The sequence below is a fragment of the Lissotriton helveticus genome, chromosome 10 (assembly GCF_964261635.1).
Source record: "Lissotriton helveticus chromosome 10, aLisHel1.1, whole genome shotgun sequence".
In the NCBI taxonomy this organism is placed as follows: Eukaryota; Metazoa; Chordata; class Amphibia; order Caudata; family Salamandridae; genus Lissotriton; species Lissotriton helveticus.
The window spans coordinates 658,054,831-658,071,955 of NC_136071.1; the positions used below are offsets into that span (position 1 = coordinate 658,054,831).

The following is a 17,125-nucleotide window of genomic DNA, read 5'->3' on the forward strand; positions in this document are numbered from 1 at the left end:
TTTCCTAATCACCTACTGAGGTTCTCCTGCCTGACACTGCCCTAGTTGAAAAACTCAGCTAATGATGGCAGGAGGTAGTGGTATATCATGACTACTGCAGCCATCATCGAAGTGTTGGTTTTGTGTTTTATTTCTGGCTCACACATTTAAACTCAGAGATTATGCACAGGTTTGGCATGAATGTCATGAATGCTTGTAAATAAGAACAGATGATTCATCTTTCTTGAACAAAACGTTGAGAGATATTGTGGACGAAGACTCAGAAGTAATTCAAGAAGGTTTTTCTCTAAATGGAACTGTTTATCAGCAGGGGTGAATTACAACTTCAGAAAGAGAACTTAAATACATGTAGCGACGTAGGGAGTGGAGGAATACCAGCAACAGGTCAAAGCCAGAGCTGTGAATAAAGATGGATCTGTGGTAATACAACAAATGGTCAAATAAGCAGAATGCAGGTAGTTGCTACTCATGTTTTCCTGCCAAAATAGCTGTAATATTGTAACTGTACAACTAACAGAAGTTACAGCAAGTTAAGTTGTTTGCGTTTGCCCATTCTTTAGACATTATTTACATAAATCCCATCGATAATCTTTAGCGAAACACAAGCAATGTATCCCTTCTTACTGCCGTGGGAATCATACGAGAAACACTGCCAACAAATAATCATTTGCAGGTTCTCCTTCAGGGAAAGGATGGGTAAAACCTTATTGACCTAATTCTGCTTTCAAAAGTACAATGTCTGGCAAACCCTTTAGGAGTGCTGCTTCCATTTCATTTCAGAACCAAGAGGGAACAAGAAGTCACTGTGCTGAAGAGGGCATTGGAGGAGGAAACCCGGGTCCATGAAGCTCAGGTCCAGGAGATGAGACAGAAACATACCCAGGCTGTGGAGGAGTTGTCCGAGCAGCTAGAGCAAGTTAAACGGGTAATGTCCACCAAGTCAAGACATATCTTGGACACTCACTACCCCACCTCTTTTCTCCTGGCTCTACTGTGCTCTATATTGACCCTATTCTAGAAGCTAGTGTCTCTTTGCTGTCTGCTTCTTGTGCACAAGCTGGTTTTACATCCTTCTTGTTACTGAAGTTCTTTGATGGCACCGTTGTCTGGCTTTTCCTAACGCTGTGTATAAGCATTCATGTTCAAGTATTACTCGTATCCTTGAGTTTCCAGTTAAGTGCATTACTTATTTTCCTATGAGGTATTTGTGTTTACTTTTTATACATGTTACAGATAAGCATAATGAAAATATTGGCAATCAGACATAGATACAACTGATGAAAAAAACTGAGCAATGAGCTCTACTCACAAAGATTATTTTGCACATGAGCATACATTTACACTTGAAAAGGCTTCCATTTACGCCTGCTACAAATTTGCAAAAGGATCCCTGGAAGGGATAAATTGATTTAGGAAATCCAAAGCGGAAGGTGTAGAATGTGGTTGTCACATTGTGTAGTTTACCTTGTAAGTGTGTGCACGGCCATACAAATATATACCTTTGCTTGAATTCACAACTCTGATCCTGCCCCTTCACTACTTGGAAATTGTCCGAATTTTACTCCACTCAACCACTGGAGTAATTCCCCTTCCGGTAAGGGAAGGGTAATGGATCACACTAGTATTTAGTGGTGGTGCAGGGCTTTCTTCACAGAGAAAATTGTTTTCCCCACATACAGTGAAAATCCCCACTGTGTGGAAGTGCACACTATATACATTTCTGCACGGGGAATATACATAACTTTCCAGGCTTGCTATTACACCTGTTTTGTGAATGGTACAAAGTGTGAAAGCTCTTTCAAGTGAAGTTTTAGACCTGTGCCGGCAGTAGTTCACTTTGCTTAGTGAATTGGGCCCAGGGAACAGACATATTACAGCAGCTCAAACGTTCTATTTTTAGAACTCACTAGTCATGTTTTGCAAGAAACCTGCCCTATGTTGGTTTGCAGACATCATCCATACACAAAGGAAAAATAGGCACATTTCTGGAATCAGAGTTTAGTCTTTAATGATTAAATGCAATGCCTCTATTGTTTTGACAGGGAAAACAAGACACACAAGCTGCCTTATGTATTATGTGTGTGCAATACTTTGCTTATTACAAATATTCTCTTTCTCCTTGTCTAGGTCCGTGTAAACTTAGAAAAAAGCAAACAGACCTTGGAAAAAGATAACTCAGATCTAACCATTGAGGTCAGGTCCCTCAATCAGACAAAACAGGAGGTAGAGCACAAGAAGAAGAAACTTGAAGTCCAACTGCAGGAACTCCAATCCAAATACACAGAAGGAGAGCGAGTGCGAAATGAACTGACTGAGAAAACACACAAGCTGCAGGTAAAAATCAATTTTATCGTTTGACCTCTACAAAATGTGTAAAGATCCCCTTGATCCACTTGTAAGATTTAGTTACATAGCATACCCATATGTCCCCTCTTTTAGGCACACAAAGTAGCAGCTACCAACAGCAAATATAGTAAATTAAAGTGAATTAATGACTGTAATCCAGATGTGATTCACTGACCCATTAATTTATTTACAAACGAGAAACTGAATAGCACTTTTTTTAAATAAAGCATTGTTATGGTTTATTGCCATATACTGAAGTAGTTACAATGTTGAAAAATAATTTTATAAGTCTGGGAGTTCAAAATATAATTATTGAACAGAGAACAGATACCATGGTCTGAATGCCGGTCCTATGAGTACCCCCTTTTTGGTTTATTATTTTGATTTTTGAAGTATTACTTTGTTGTTCATAACAGTGTCTGCTATTCAGTACAAATATGTGGCCTTTCAGTAAAACAAAATAGACCAGTTTTGTGTGTCTCTGGAACCATATCCAACCACTGGTTATTATCTGTGCAGAAAGATTCCAGTCTTACATACCTTAGACCCTTAACTGTGCCTGGTTAAAAATTAGACTGAGAAGAAAGCAAACTGATGTTCTAGCTAGAATTAATGTTCATTGTAATATGTGAGTAAATGTTAAACACAACAAGCTAAATGTTTTAACTTATTTCCTGTCATTTGTCGTCAGGTGGAGGTTGAATCTGTGACTGTGCTGCTCAACGAGTCGGAAAGCAAGGCAATTAAACTGGCAAAGGATGTCTCAGGCTTAGGATCTCAGCTTCAGGACACTCAAGTAGGCTGTCCCCAAATCACTTCCCTCATCGATAAATCTTCAGACTGCATCAAAACATAAATATAAAAATGCTGATGCCAAATCTGTCTATTTTCAGGAGTTGCTTCAGGAAGAGACAAGGCAAAAGTTGAACGTTGCAACTAAGCTGCGTCAGCTGGAAGATGAGAAGAACAGCTTGCAAGATCAGTTAGATGAAGAAGTCGAAGCCAAACAGAACTTGGAGAGACACATCTCAACCTTGAACATTCAGGTACTGAAGCTTTTTTTAGTTTTATTTGAGTTTCTTAAATCTAGATTGTAGAAAAGTCTAACAAATTGTTAGACACAATAATACCCAGTACTGTAGTATTTTACAATCACTGTCAAAATCGTTGACTTGTTTCAGTCGTATAACTATATTACCTTTGACAATGCAATAATGGTCCGGTTCTCAGGAAGTTCTCATTTTCCATTATAATAATAATATAATATTATAGTGTTATAACAATAGATGTTCTCTGGCTGATTACCATACAGTACACTTTACTCATCTTTCCTCATTAATATTGCATGAAAGCACTTTTTAAAATTGGAAATTGACATACAGTTGGGAAAAGCTTTGAGATTAGTTTACAAACATAGGATTTTAAAACAGCACATCATCTCTTTACTCTGTCACAGTGTTATGTGTTATGCACTGAAAAGACCGTTGAGGGTTTAGTTCATTTATCAATATTATGAAAGGGCAGAGACTGGTCATGGGCAGTGGTGTGCATTTGTTTCTGTTTTCAACAACAAAGACACGTTGAATGGAAAAACAAGTCGTAAAGAAGTACAAAATGTTTAATTACATTTGCACAAATTATTAGCAAAATGTCAATAAATCCTGAAAGATTAATTTATACTGTGGGCCATCACCTCCACTTGTCATAAAAGGACAGTGTTAACCCATACTCGTTAAATGAGACAAGAAAGATTTTTGAGATTAAGAAATATTTGTAAGTTTGTGTAGGTTTTATGTGGAGATTGTGCGCCTTTTCGTGCTTCTGTGTAATTGCGTGAGATTTCTCATATGTGCTGTCTCTGACTAGTTGCAGTTTCACTTCCTTCATATTTACTGGTGCCATGCTTTACTTTGGAGCTTTGCTTGTGCCAAACAGCACATCATTGGCTCTTTTTTCCAGTATTACTAATATGCATCTTAGCATGGCGTGTTCGACAAAAAGACCTTCGTGGGTTTTTAATAAGAATATTTCATCATTTTATGCATAGCTCAGTGTTTCTGGCAAAAGTAAGATAGTTTTATTCGGGAGTTTAACCAAAACCTGTAAACAAATGTTCTTCTTAGGAAACAAACCGTCTCTAATAATTAATAAAAAATTGTGCCTTGAAAATAGGGATACCTAGGGCTGAATGCCAACATCATTTACCAATATTCTCTGTCATTATCAATTAAGTGAGCTTTAAATTACTGTTCTTTAGATGAAGAAGTAGACATGTTTTACTGAAATTATTACATGTGGCTATTTCATTCGATAAACAAACCTATTTCTAAGTGGAAATGTTACTGTGTTTGTTCATTTTGCTAAATTAGTCCCTGAAGATAACCTTAGTGAATGCAGTATCGATGTAAGATACAGTGAATGGCGCTACAATATCAAGCATAATAAACAAATCGATTATTTTTAATTTCAGCTCTCAGATTCTAAGAAGAAATTGCAAGAATTCACCAGCACACTGGAAATTTTGGAAGAAGGCAAAAAGAAACTTCATAAAGATATTGAGGGTATCACCCAGCAGTTTGAAGAAAAAGCTGCTGCTTATGACAAATTGGAAAAGACCAAGAACAGATTACAGCAGGAGCTGGATGATCTGGTTGTAGACTTAGATAATCAGCGCCAAATGGTGTCAAACCTGGAGAAAAAACAGAAGAAATTTGATCAGGTATCTGAATGTATCCCCAGTACCTCTTTTTTACAATCTGATTCCCTCTAGCAATAGTATTATCTAATTTTTTTCTAAGTTTATTTGTTCATGAAAGAAATATAATACATTTAATGGGTATTAAACAGTAATTTAAAACACAATTAAAAAAATCATCAAAATAATACCTTAAAACTTTTACAGATATGTTACCAAGTATTAAGATCAAAGATAAATATTTGAGGCACAAATCAAGCCGAAGCCTTCTTGCAAGAATTGAGGTATAAGACAATCGCATTTGCAGGTTTTTCTGCATTCCAATTAAAAATCTAAATACAGCCATTCTGTTCGCAGGGCTTTCATTCTAGCTGAGCTTGGTATATTTAAAACCTTACGGAGTTACTTATGGTGTTACGTACATGTGCATAAAATCTAATTAAAGACGGAACTGAGACAACAGTCAAATTTCCATATATGCCAAAACAATATAGTAGTTGAGCAGAATTGTTTATAATATTATAACAATAAATACCCCTTTCCTAAAGTAAACGGATAAAAACTACATTCAAAGTTCAGTAGTATTAACTTTGCAGAAATTTGCAATTCTGATCTTCATTGTGGGTCGCTTTACCGCAAGGGATATATTGCATGACTGTAACGTCATATGTACCTCATGGACCTACTACTATGTTGCATGGTAAGTGTATAATTTATATTCTTAATTCCCCAGATACACTTCGCCTTGCCCCAAAAATAGGCACAGGTGGAATACTTGATATAGTATCATACAATAATGATTTTTATAATAGCATAAGATTTCTGATAACATAATGCAGAGAGAGCAGTACAATGGTAGCCAATACATATTCCTTGGATTGTTCCTAAGAAAAATCTTGTCTGCTTTTTTTCTAGATGCTGGCAGAGGAGAAAAATATTTCTTCCAAGTATGCAGAGGAAAGGGACAGAGCAGAAGCTGAAGCACGAGAGAAAGACACAAAAGCCTTGTCCCTGGCCAGAACACTGGAGGAGGCAATGGCATCTAAGGAAGAACTAGAAAGAGTCAACAAACTGCTGAAGGCTGAGATGGAGGACCTGGTCAGCTCCAAAGATGATGTGGGCAAGAATGTAAGTCTCCTAAAATATGAAACCTGGTATTTCACTTTAATTTGGTTATTCGTGTTTCTTTCTTCCTTCTTGTTGTGTGGTTCTGTATGTAATATTCCATAATTGAATATCACATTTAAAGCAAACACAACGCCCACAAAAACCTCTATATCCTTTATGTGTAAATTGAGAAAGCACTCTAATAGAACAAAACAGAAGGAGTATGATTCCCTAGAATATAAAATGCTTCATGCATGTGTTTAGTGTTAAAACTGCTAGGTGTCCTCCAAGTGTTGTTTTAATCATATATGTCTGTGAACAGGTATGAGCTTCTATAATAATAGAATACAGCACCCATTGAAAGAGGAAAAAACAATGAGAAATGAAAACATTTCTCCTCGTTGCGCCTCCCTACGCCTCCTCTGGGGAGGCGTAGCATTCACATGCATTTCCAGATTTACGATTCCTCGTAAATCTGGAAATGTGTCTTGTTCCATGGGTGTTGCTTGGGAATACCCACAGCAACAATCATGGAACGCCCCTTTCACGCAAAGTGCTGCGTGTAAAGGGGCCATATTTACAAGGATAGGAAAAGCCATGCAGGGTGGCTTTTCCTGTCCTTATAAATATGAGGCAGAGAAATACGCCACCAGTACGTCACAAAAAGTGACGTACTGGTGGCACAGGGGGCTTGTAAATCTGCCCATGAGTGATTGTGTTCTGTGGTGTACTGCTATTGTCTTTGCTTTTGATAGGGCTAACTGTAGTTGTGCATATGCAGTAGAAATTGATAGGGTTTTTTTTTTCAAAGCAATTGGCAAAAAGGTCTAAATAATCAGATCATGGTAAATCTGGCCCAAAAGCATAGATTGGGTTAAATTCAAAATGATGTACACCAATCTCAAGGCATACTAGATGTAAACCTAAGGCTATCTTCAGAAAGTAACATCTCACAATATACCCTTCAGAGGCATCAGTTCAGCAAGCACCAAGTAAGCTCCAAGTAAGTTCACCAGTCAAAATGTAATTATTAAAAGCAGGTGTAGATTCCATGAAGTACAAGGCCAAATGCTATGGAAAGTTGTACTCCCTAAACTGGGAGCTGAACCAAACCATTTGTGGCTCAGGCAACTCCTGAAAACTGCACTGTCAAGGAAACCTTTGACTACCTTCGGCTAATAAAGATAAGGATAGTGCTAGAGAAACCATGCCACACCAATGACCCTGAATCCATGTTTGAAGAAATAAGAATAAGCACTGAGCATTTTCTATCCATTTGAAACTCGACAAAGGCAGTGAAAATGAAGACTGGATTTCAGACATTGTTCAGTGGGTCAGAGGGTCGATATGGTCTACTGCGCCATAATCTTGCTGATTTGGATCGTTTAGTGTTTAGTGTTCAGGGGTCTTTTCTACTATGGCTCTGCAAACTGTGCCAAGTACACCCTTTCTGCGCACAATAATTCACTGTGCAGCCCAATGCTTGTGTTGAAAAAAGGTAAGTGCTCTAGTGTTACGGCAAAACAAAATACTACACATGTTAATGCGCCAACCAGGGTTCAGAACTCCCAACTATGGGTTCTCGCTAGGTCCCATGAAACATCTAGGGTCCCCTTCCCCATGCCTACAGGTATCGCATTGGTCTAGACTATTTCAAGGGAATAGCAGTGTCTCTGTGACAACAGCACAGGCGTAAGTTCACTAAGCGATCAAGCCGTAGGTCATTTGTGTGATCTTCATCTAAAATGATTCACTTTGGTCTTGTTATGGCGCTACCAGCTGTCGGGTCTTTGCTGATCAAGATATACAGTCTCTATCTCTTTTTTCATGTCTGTCTTACCTCTTCACAGAGGACACAGCTGTAGTAGCTCCAGGCAGTGCACGTCTGTTTCACATCACCTGCATCCTTAAAAGTGACATTAGACCACGGACAGTCTCACTCCTCTTTGGAGCCCCTGGGGTGCAGAGTATGGCTAGCCTGGTTGTCAGGTGCTGTGTCCTAGGCAGTTGCAGCCTCAAGGCTGAGAGGCTATGCTCTGTGCCAGATTGATGATGGCAATGCCCTTTGTCCCATCACAAAGTGAGAAGAGGCAGCACTCATCTCACAGGATACACTGCTAATATGCCAGACCACATGAAGGGTTTTTGGGTTTTTATCAAACAGTTCATCATATAACCGGATAGAGAGACTGGGTGATCTCTCCTGTCTTGATCGGTGCTGGTTGCACTAACAGTAACAATACGCTTGTTATTGGTGTTCCACACACCTGGAACATTGCTGGGCTTTTATGCTTGGACAGTCTCTCTTCCTGCAGGGTCATGCACACTCCTTTCCTTTCTGAGCAGGCAGGCAGCCTTCTAGGTGCTCAGCAGATCCTCAGCTTTTCCAGCAAATTTGTTCAAACTTCAAGTGACATCCCTTCACTTCTGGAAAACTGTCCGTCATTCAGACAAATCCCCTGCTCTCATATCACCACTTCAAGTACTCTGTGAGCACTCCTTTCCCTGTTCAGTGAAGCATCCTAGAACTGGGATCGTCGGAGGCCAACTTTTATACTCATTTTCCAGACAGGGGACATTAATCCACAGCACAAGAGTTTGGAAGAGTGTGTTTTCAAATGTCATTTTCTGGTTGTGGTACAGGCACAGCCTCTGTGCAAGGTGATGGCTGTCAAAGCAGGTAGTGATAATGCCCACTCCAAGTAGCAGTTTCTGGAACATAAGCGCAATCACATATAACGACTCTATACCTGGCTGTCTCCAGCCTTCCTGAAGTAGCAACCTTGCAAGGTCAAAAGGGAGGATCTTTCCTAGAGACGTCACCACCTTTGGCACCTCTACCATCCACCAAACAGCAATGCCCAGGAAAATCTAATCAGCAATCCTTTGCTAAAAGGACCTTGTAGAATTTCTATGGGCATTCCTGTATCCTATCTCTCTCACACAATTGTCTGGGTCTCCACCCTGTTGACATCAGAAATGCTGTCAATGCACTTACACTGCATGGGGAAGCTGCTAAACTAGGGGCTACCCACAATGGCTCCACTGGTCATGGATGTTCCACATGCACTCAACACTTTGCGGCAGACATACACAGGTAGGCATGCATTTGACAGGCAGATAGGATGTCAGTGCAAGAGCTACGTTGGAGTGGACATTTTACAAGGGCTATTAATCCTTAGAAATCAGTGCACTGCCACCACCCCTTTATGTCAACAATCCAGGACTGGACAATAGTTCTATGCCACCACAAGAGGGCACGCTTGGTGTGCCCCTCCAGATCACAGACCAGGTTCTACACCAGGACGTTTGCCATGAACACGCCTATGCCTCAGGGCACATGTTAGATTGGCTTGTTAGCTAGTCCAACAAAAAGCCAGGATGCCAGTGTCACATATAGTTGAGACACTTGGGGCAGGAATACCCGTCTGTACACCGTCCCAGCACTGAAGTCCATCCCTCATAACTATATAATAACCTAACTCCATGAAACTTTTATACACTAAACAGAGACATAACAGGCTTCTAATTATGATGATCAATTTGAGGATCTAACGCAACTTCAATCTATGCTCCATCTCCTATGCATAGATTTAAGAAATCCCTCTTTTATCTCTGCCTTTTCTAGCCCATCTTGTCCTTACACTCTCAGCTACCTCCTTCGAGGAGTACATGAAGACAGTCAATTTTAAGAATTAAATGAACACTTTAGATATTGAATTAAATTAACCTATAACAAACTAAAGTGCATATAACGCAACATGCACTCTGTCTACAACTTTCCAATATCAAAAAAATATTGTGCTGATGTGTATGAATTTGGAGCCAGACTCTTGCCTTATCTAATACTGCATGTAATCAAAGCAACGGCCCAGGAGAATGAAATGATTCCAGGAGTGCAAGCCATCTAAGAAGGGAAGCAAGAGAATGTGGGTTTATTTTGCTTTGTTGACTTATTGGAGTACATGGTTTTCTACAGAAAGTAAGACTGTCACTTCAGCACAGTCAGAGGTAGCAGCTGCTACTCCTGTAACTACTAGCAAGCCCTTCCTACACTTAGCCTTGGGGTCATGAAAACAGTGGAATGCACATTAAATAAACAGGGCTTACAAAATCCTAATTTTCATTTGAGTAGTTAACACTTCATGCACTTCCGCTTGCCCTTCAGCACAAACAGGAGCCTCTTCATGGGTGATAGTGAGACAATAGAGCATGCCACCAAAGGTCAAAGGGTACATGTGGTCACTTATCATTTTGGTCAATCAACAACCATGTCCCGGTGCATCTGGCAAACCCAGATGCAAATTGGCAGTTTAACAGGTCCTTGTATGATTTGATGTCTGTATGTGTCCGGATGTTTTCTGTCTTGCCTTTTCACAGGAAAAAAAAATGTCTCCCTTTTTAAACTACTGGCAAAATAGTAATTGCCATTATATGTGATGGTTTCAATGAATTAATTATGATGTTAGTTTATTTCCTATGTCTATAATAAATTTGCTGTTAAAGATAACTGGCTTTACTTTGCTATTCAGTGAGGTAGTTAGAAATCCTTTATCATGTTACCTGGTGGGGCTCTTCCTGAGTTTTATGAGTATGTTTAGCACTAGAGACTGTTACAGTATGACAAATGCCATACTGTGTCCTGGAAATAAGTGATTATTATAGGCCATTTGTTTCTCCTGTAAAAATGGTCTAATCTCAGCTTCTACTTAGCTGCCTTTCAGATGGAAGAAGAGTATTTTCAGTGTCTTGAATAGGAGCGACTAGACGCTGTAAAATAGCTCAGCCTTTGGCTTGAATCAGACAAATGGCATGTTTTATTTAGGAGAAACTGAAAGGCTACCTGTAAAGCATTTTACGGTGCCTGGTCATTCTCAGATAGACACTGAATAAGCACTGCAACCAGAAGACAAGCAGAAGGGTTTCGGACAAGGAGGGCGTGCATGCAAACAGAGTCGAGGCAGGGTTAGGAGTATCAGGCGACAAGAATGGGGTATGAGTAGTAGCCCCCTTTGGTACTGAGAGGTTTTGATAAAGAATAAAGGGCTTATTTATAGGTTGGTGGACAGGTACTCCATCTCAAACATAACGGATATCCTGTCTGCTTCATTACAAGAGCATTATAGTGTACGTTTGCGATGGATGTTCCTGCCCTCCATACTCTAAAAAAGGCTCTAGATTTTAAGATTTTTCTAAGATTTTGAGAAGAATGTAAAAACTCAAAATAAATTAAACTACATAATGCAATGGCATATTTAGGGGCCGATTATGATTGCGGTTTTTCCGCATCCTCCGGGCCGGCGGAAGCCACCGCCGGCCCGGAGGATGCGGAAAAACCGCTGCGGAGCCTCCAAAGACCCAACGCCAAATTAGGATGGCTGGTGGGTCTGGAATTCCGTCCGCAGCTTTTCCGCCGCGGTCGCCTTCCGACCGTGGCGGAAAAGCTCTAACATGGCTGGCGGTGTCTATCAGACACCGCTAGCCATATTAGGATGGTGGTGAATACATGCTTTTCCACGGCGGCTTTTCCGCTGTGGAAAAGCATACGGACTTTCACTTTGGGGGCCCGTTGCGGGCCCCCTGGGTGAAAGGGGGGTGGGGGGTTCACATGGGGGGTACCTATGGTACCCCCCTGCATTTGCATGCACAAAGTGGCAAGCACTGCGCAGTGCCTGCTGCTTTGTGCATGCAAATGCGATGCATGCATTTTTAACATTGCGGTGGGTGCAGCTTGAAGCTGCATCCGCCGCAATGTTAAAGATAGAGGATGTGCCCGCCACCCTGGCGGTCACATCCTAATCTGCTCGGAGGGAACGCCGCAGCCCATGCGGATGTTCCCTCCTCCTCAGGGGTCGCGGACGGACTCAAGTCCGTCCGCGATCCTAATCGGCCCCTTAATCTTAAATGTATACCCCGAAGAGAATGAAATAAATGAAAAGTCAATGAGATTTTAACACATGAATCCTTCACTCCACACTCGTACAGATAAGTGTTAATCTCCCACAAAATCTGCCTCACTGTTTGCAGAGTCTCTCCATGGGCACGGTCCATATAATTTTAGTATATGTTCTTCAGGTGTACATCCAGATGATAGTATCCTATTCCTCTGAAAAATACTTGCAGTTCTACAGTTTGTACAAAAACACTAGCGGTCGGCAGATTCTCTGGAGTGATGAGCTAAGAAGGCATTTGAACAGTTACTAGCTTTTTAAATAACAGCAGAGGATTTTCGGCTTAACTAAGGGTCTCATTGACAGTCTTTAATTAGAACTAGGGGTAGTGCTGTGTTTATCCCAGCATAGCCCTAGTAGCTCCACAGCCATAATCCTATGACCTTTCTGTCCATATGCCAGATGGTACATTAGTCAGACTGTCGGTCACACTTCCCTGTTAAGGCGAGACTCCCACAATTTCCCCTACCTAGACCAGGCGGTCCAGGGTAGGGAAATCCCATAGTGGCCCCCATGTGAAATAAAGCTCCATTTTTTTCAGGATTATTGTTTTTTTTGTTTTTAAGAAAAATCTTCTACTTTTAGAGATCGTTTCTTGAGTACATAAAAACTTTGACAAGCAGAGCACCAAACTGGTAACCCACTTGTATAAGCGGTAGTACCTTTAGCACAGCCAGGACTCCGGTGATGGCACAGAGATCTCTACCTGCCTAGTAGGGATTTCTAAATATGGTAGGCAGTCCTTCCTCTTGAGTATAGCAGCCATATCCTACGTTAACCTGGAAGGCTGGTGGGCTGCTTAAATGACCTCCTCAAGGCTTTTCTATGAACTCTATTTTTAGTGTCAACTTTGTTGTCAAACCTACCAAAATGTATTGGTGGGATGTGCAAAGATAAGACAAAGCATGCAGAGTTGGGTGTGATAAATACTGAATCAGCATGTTAAATGTCGTTTTAACTAGTAAAATTCAGAACATGAGGTATGAGCCAGACTGGGTGACTACCTCACTCGTGAGGTCATGTGTTTTTTACCAGGTGCTGTAAATACCACCCTGTAGTCCCACTTGCTCAGAATCCAGGTCTAATTGTTCTTTTTCTCCATTTAGCAAGGAAAATATAGTGTATCATATATTTCCCTTAAGGAAGTGACAGTCCTCTTATAATAATGATTTCACTTATCATGTGCTCAAGGTTCATGATCTGGAGAAGTCAAAGCGAGGCTTGGAGCAGCAGGTGGAGGAGATGAAGACGCAGTTGGAAGAGCTGGAGGACGAGCTCCAAGCCACGGAAGACGCCAAGCTGCGGCTCGAGGTCAACATGCAGGCGCTGAAAGCCCAGTTTGAGCGTGATTTGCAAGGCAGAGATGAGCAGAATGAGGAGAAGAGGAGGCAGCTGGTGAAACAGGTAAGTTTATAAATTGGGGTACTCTGAGATGTGTCGCAGGAATCATTTTTTGTTTTTTCTTTCAGTAGTATGTGCATTACCACCACAAAGTCTGTAAGCATATTGATTTTCATAGATGAGAGGTTCAAGAGCAGGTGGACAGATGGTTGTAAACTCTACCTCGGTAGCAACAATTACAAGTTGGCCAGAGCGTGTACCCCTGTAGGAGAGTGCTCCACCTGCTTGTAACTGGTCCATGTTTCCAATACCTGGATTTCCCGGGTGCAGGAACACCCGGCCCACTTTGACAGGTAGCAATGAGATCGCATGAGGTGCAGGATGCAAGTTTATCCTGGCCCACACACCCGACCCCATCCTATGCCACTGAATCCTCCACCTCACTGGCTGAAGCTTCCTGCTCCTGATTCCCTTTCCACTTCTGCTTCCTTCTCCTCACAGGCCTCCCCTGCTTTTATTTACCACCTGCTCAAAGCAGACCTTAAATGGAAAGGGGTGGAGCTCTTTAGAAAAGCATTGGGAGAATTCAAAGTTTTACTTACATTGTCCAATTTATTCAAGGGACGCGTACTCCCTTTATAGGAAGCACTTTTGTGTGGATCTTCTAATGACAATTTCCATTGATCTTTCTTCTTTTTGACCCCTGAAATTAGTTTTAACTGATCACTTCATTGCTGTTAAATCATGCTCCGAAGCGCACAACCTGGTGTTTTGAATGGAATATAGAGAAATTAAAATGGCTCTGTTGGTTTAGGTTAATGAGTATGAGACTGAACTGGATGATGAGCGAAAGCAACGTACCATCGCTGCTGCAGCCAAGAAGAAGCTCGAGGTCGACTTGAAGGATCTGGAAGGGCAATTGGACTCGTCCAACAAGAGTCGGGATGAAGCCATCAAGCAACTGAAGAAACTGCAGGTTTGGGATTGTGATTGCTTTTCATGCCATTCTAATGCAATGTGGTTTCAGCACAGCAGTGTTAACATATGAAATGACTATTGTGAAGCTGACAATATGATTGTGATAAAAGGGTAGAGATACAATCACAGTGATCATATAACAGGGATAAATAACATGGAATCATAACATGACACTGATAACATAGCAGTGATTCCATAATACTATAACATGACATGAATAGGTAGTAGTGGATACACAGCAAATGGGCATAATATGGCTGTATAATGCTGCAGTCACAGTTTTTCTCCATCCATACACTACAGCCTTATGAGCCTAAGTGTACTGTCTTTCACCCCTTGCTCCTTACTGCAAGCCAATGTGTAGGGACAAAACATAAAGTGAGCCCAACCGAGTTTCCCAGGCACAGTATGGAAACACTACTAACATAGATACCATCAGCCATGTCCGGTGTTGGTAAGCGCAGTGGGGCGGGCAGCGGTGGGGGGAGAAGTTGACAGACGATGGAATAGGTATTATTTATTTAATTGTACCTATTCCATCGTCTGTCGACTCAACCCCTCCCACCACACCCCGCCCCACTGCGCCTACCTGTGCCGGCCGTAGCTGGATGACATCAGGGAGACCATGGAATCTGTCTCAAATGTGCTTCACAACACCGTCTGCGGTCTGCAGCTACCTTATACAAAACAGAAGTTGTGACTAGGCCGTACCAAAGTGAAATCATTGTACCGTAAAGAGACTTGTAAAGCTGTGTGATTTGAAGATACATTGCACAGTTAAAAGACCTAGCCAACTTAGTTTTGATAGTAGATTCAGAACTGATATACTAACCATTATTACAAATATGTGAGCTGCATTCAGTTATGCACATCTGGGTGCCACAAATGTACCCAATTAATGTATGTATGTATGTATTGCGACTTATATAGCGCACGTATCACCCGAAGGCATCAAGGCGCTTGCTTAGGGAACCCATCCTGGTATTCCCCTGTGAGATACCCCGGCAGGGTATCCACAAGGTGAAAGCCAGGCATCCCGCCGCGAGGGGCCGTAGTGGAGATTAAGCAAGCTATTGCCCAGAGTCGCAGAGTGTGACCCCGTGAGTCGAGTAGGCACGGAGCGAGAATTGTCGAGTCCGTGGAATTTTTGAGCCCGAGTTCCGCCGAGGCGGGGAATTGAACCCTGGTCCACGGCCGATCTCAGCTTCCGGGTCTGCCGCCTCTAACCACTGAGCCACGCTTCTAATTGCAAATCTACTCCACAATATTTTTCATGCTAGTGACCTGTAGCCCAACTCACAGTAATTTTTAAGGTTTGCAATAGCCAAGATCTTTTGATTTTACTAAATGTGTGTGTGTGCGCGTATATATATATATAGGAGGAGGAATACATCGCCTCCCTGAACAATAATGATCTTAATCTGCGATTCACCAGCAACATTAGTGAAAAGAGTGTATGTTATCTTGACCTGGACCTGGAGGTATTTGTGGAGAATGATAAACTCCAGACCCGACTCTATAGGAAACCAACGGCGGGCAATGCCGTGTTACACGCGGCTAGCCACCATCCAAGGAGTCTGATCAAGAACATACCATATGGTGAATACTTGCGCCTCAAAACAAATTGTTCAGCTGAGAAAGATTTCCAGGATGCGCAACAAGAGGCGAGTGATAGGTTCCTAGCTAGGGGCTACTCGAAGTGCATTCTACAACAGGCAGCTGTAAAAGCACCGGCAATTAATAGGAGGGACCTCCTAGTGGTGCGAGAGCACAGACAGAAAATGATCAAGTGAGAATGATCACCACTTTTAATAACAAATCAGGTGATCTAGTCCACACCTTCAAGAAAAACTGGCACATCTTACACACAGACAACATCTTGAAGAAACATCTGTCAGATAGGCCAATGATAACATATCGTCGATGCCAGTCCCTATCAGACCACTTAATCCACAGCCACTTCTCCCCTCAAACTGTATCCCCGGCCACAAACAGATAAAGGGGTTCTTTCCGTGCTTGCGTTGCAAAGCCTGCAAGTATAGTAAGAAAATGAAAGAATATCCAGGAAGAACGGGAGATGAGAAACAGAATAGAAGAATCACTAAACATCTTAACTGCAACTCTGATTATACCATCTATTGTTTAGAGTGCCCTTGTAAGAAACGTTACATAGGTAGCACTATCAACCCCACAAAACTGAGGATCCTAGAACATATGAGAGCTATCGCGAATAAGAATAAATCCCATCTGGTAGCTCGTCATTTTGCCGAATTCCATGGAAGCGATAGGAATCTTCTCAGTTTTTATTGTATAGACCAAGTCAGGCGCTTAGAGCGCGGTGGGGACAGGGAAAAGACACTCCACATCGCAGAATCTAGGTACATCATTGACCTCAAAACAATGACACCGTGGGGTCTTAACAGTGATGAGGAGATGTGGGTGCACCTGTAGATGAAAAGGAGTTGCTCTCTCATGGTTCAGAACTGGAAAAGAGTAACAGAAAGCATTTTGACTATACTTAAAAACTCCTAAAGATGTAACATTGTATAAACTTAGAAATGTACTTTTTTCAAGTAGGAGTAGAAAATAAGCCCATACAGGGCGAGACAACTAGTCCTAGAACAAGTTATGCCGGCCCTGTGGTTTCAACAGAACCACTTAGGGGATACACTCCATTATAGCAAAAATAGAGATCTAAAAAATGCCC

General features: G+C 41.6%; 1 protein-coding gene across 4 annotated transcripts in view; it reads left to right on the forward strand.

Moving 5' to 3' along the window:
• Window positions 1–17,125, forward strand: part of LOC144784434 (myosin-11) — a 264,556-nt gene that overhangs the window by 230,506 nt on the left and 16,925 nt on the right. For all 4 annotated transcript variants that reach the window (XM_078663188.1, XM_078663186.1, XM_078663187.1 and 1 more), the window contains 8 exons: window positions 781–925; window positions 2,128–2,334; window positions 3,038–3,142; window positions 3,240–3,392; window positions 4,817–5,065; window positions 5,957–6,169; window positions 13,291–13,503; window positions 14,255–14,416. In XM_078663188.1, the coding sequence (XP_078519314.1) occupies window positions 781–925; window positions 2,128–2,334; window positions 3,038–3,142; window positions 3,240–3,392; window positions 4,817–5,065; window positions 5,957–6,169; window positions 13,291–13,503; window positions 14,255–14,416 (1,447 nt within the window). The remainder of the gene's footprint in view (window positions 1–780; window positions 926–2,127; window positions 2,335–3,037; window positions 3,143–3,239; window positions 3,393–4,816; window positions 5,066–5,956; window positions 6,170–13,290; window positions 13,504–14,254; window positions 14,417–17,125) is intronic.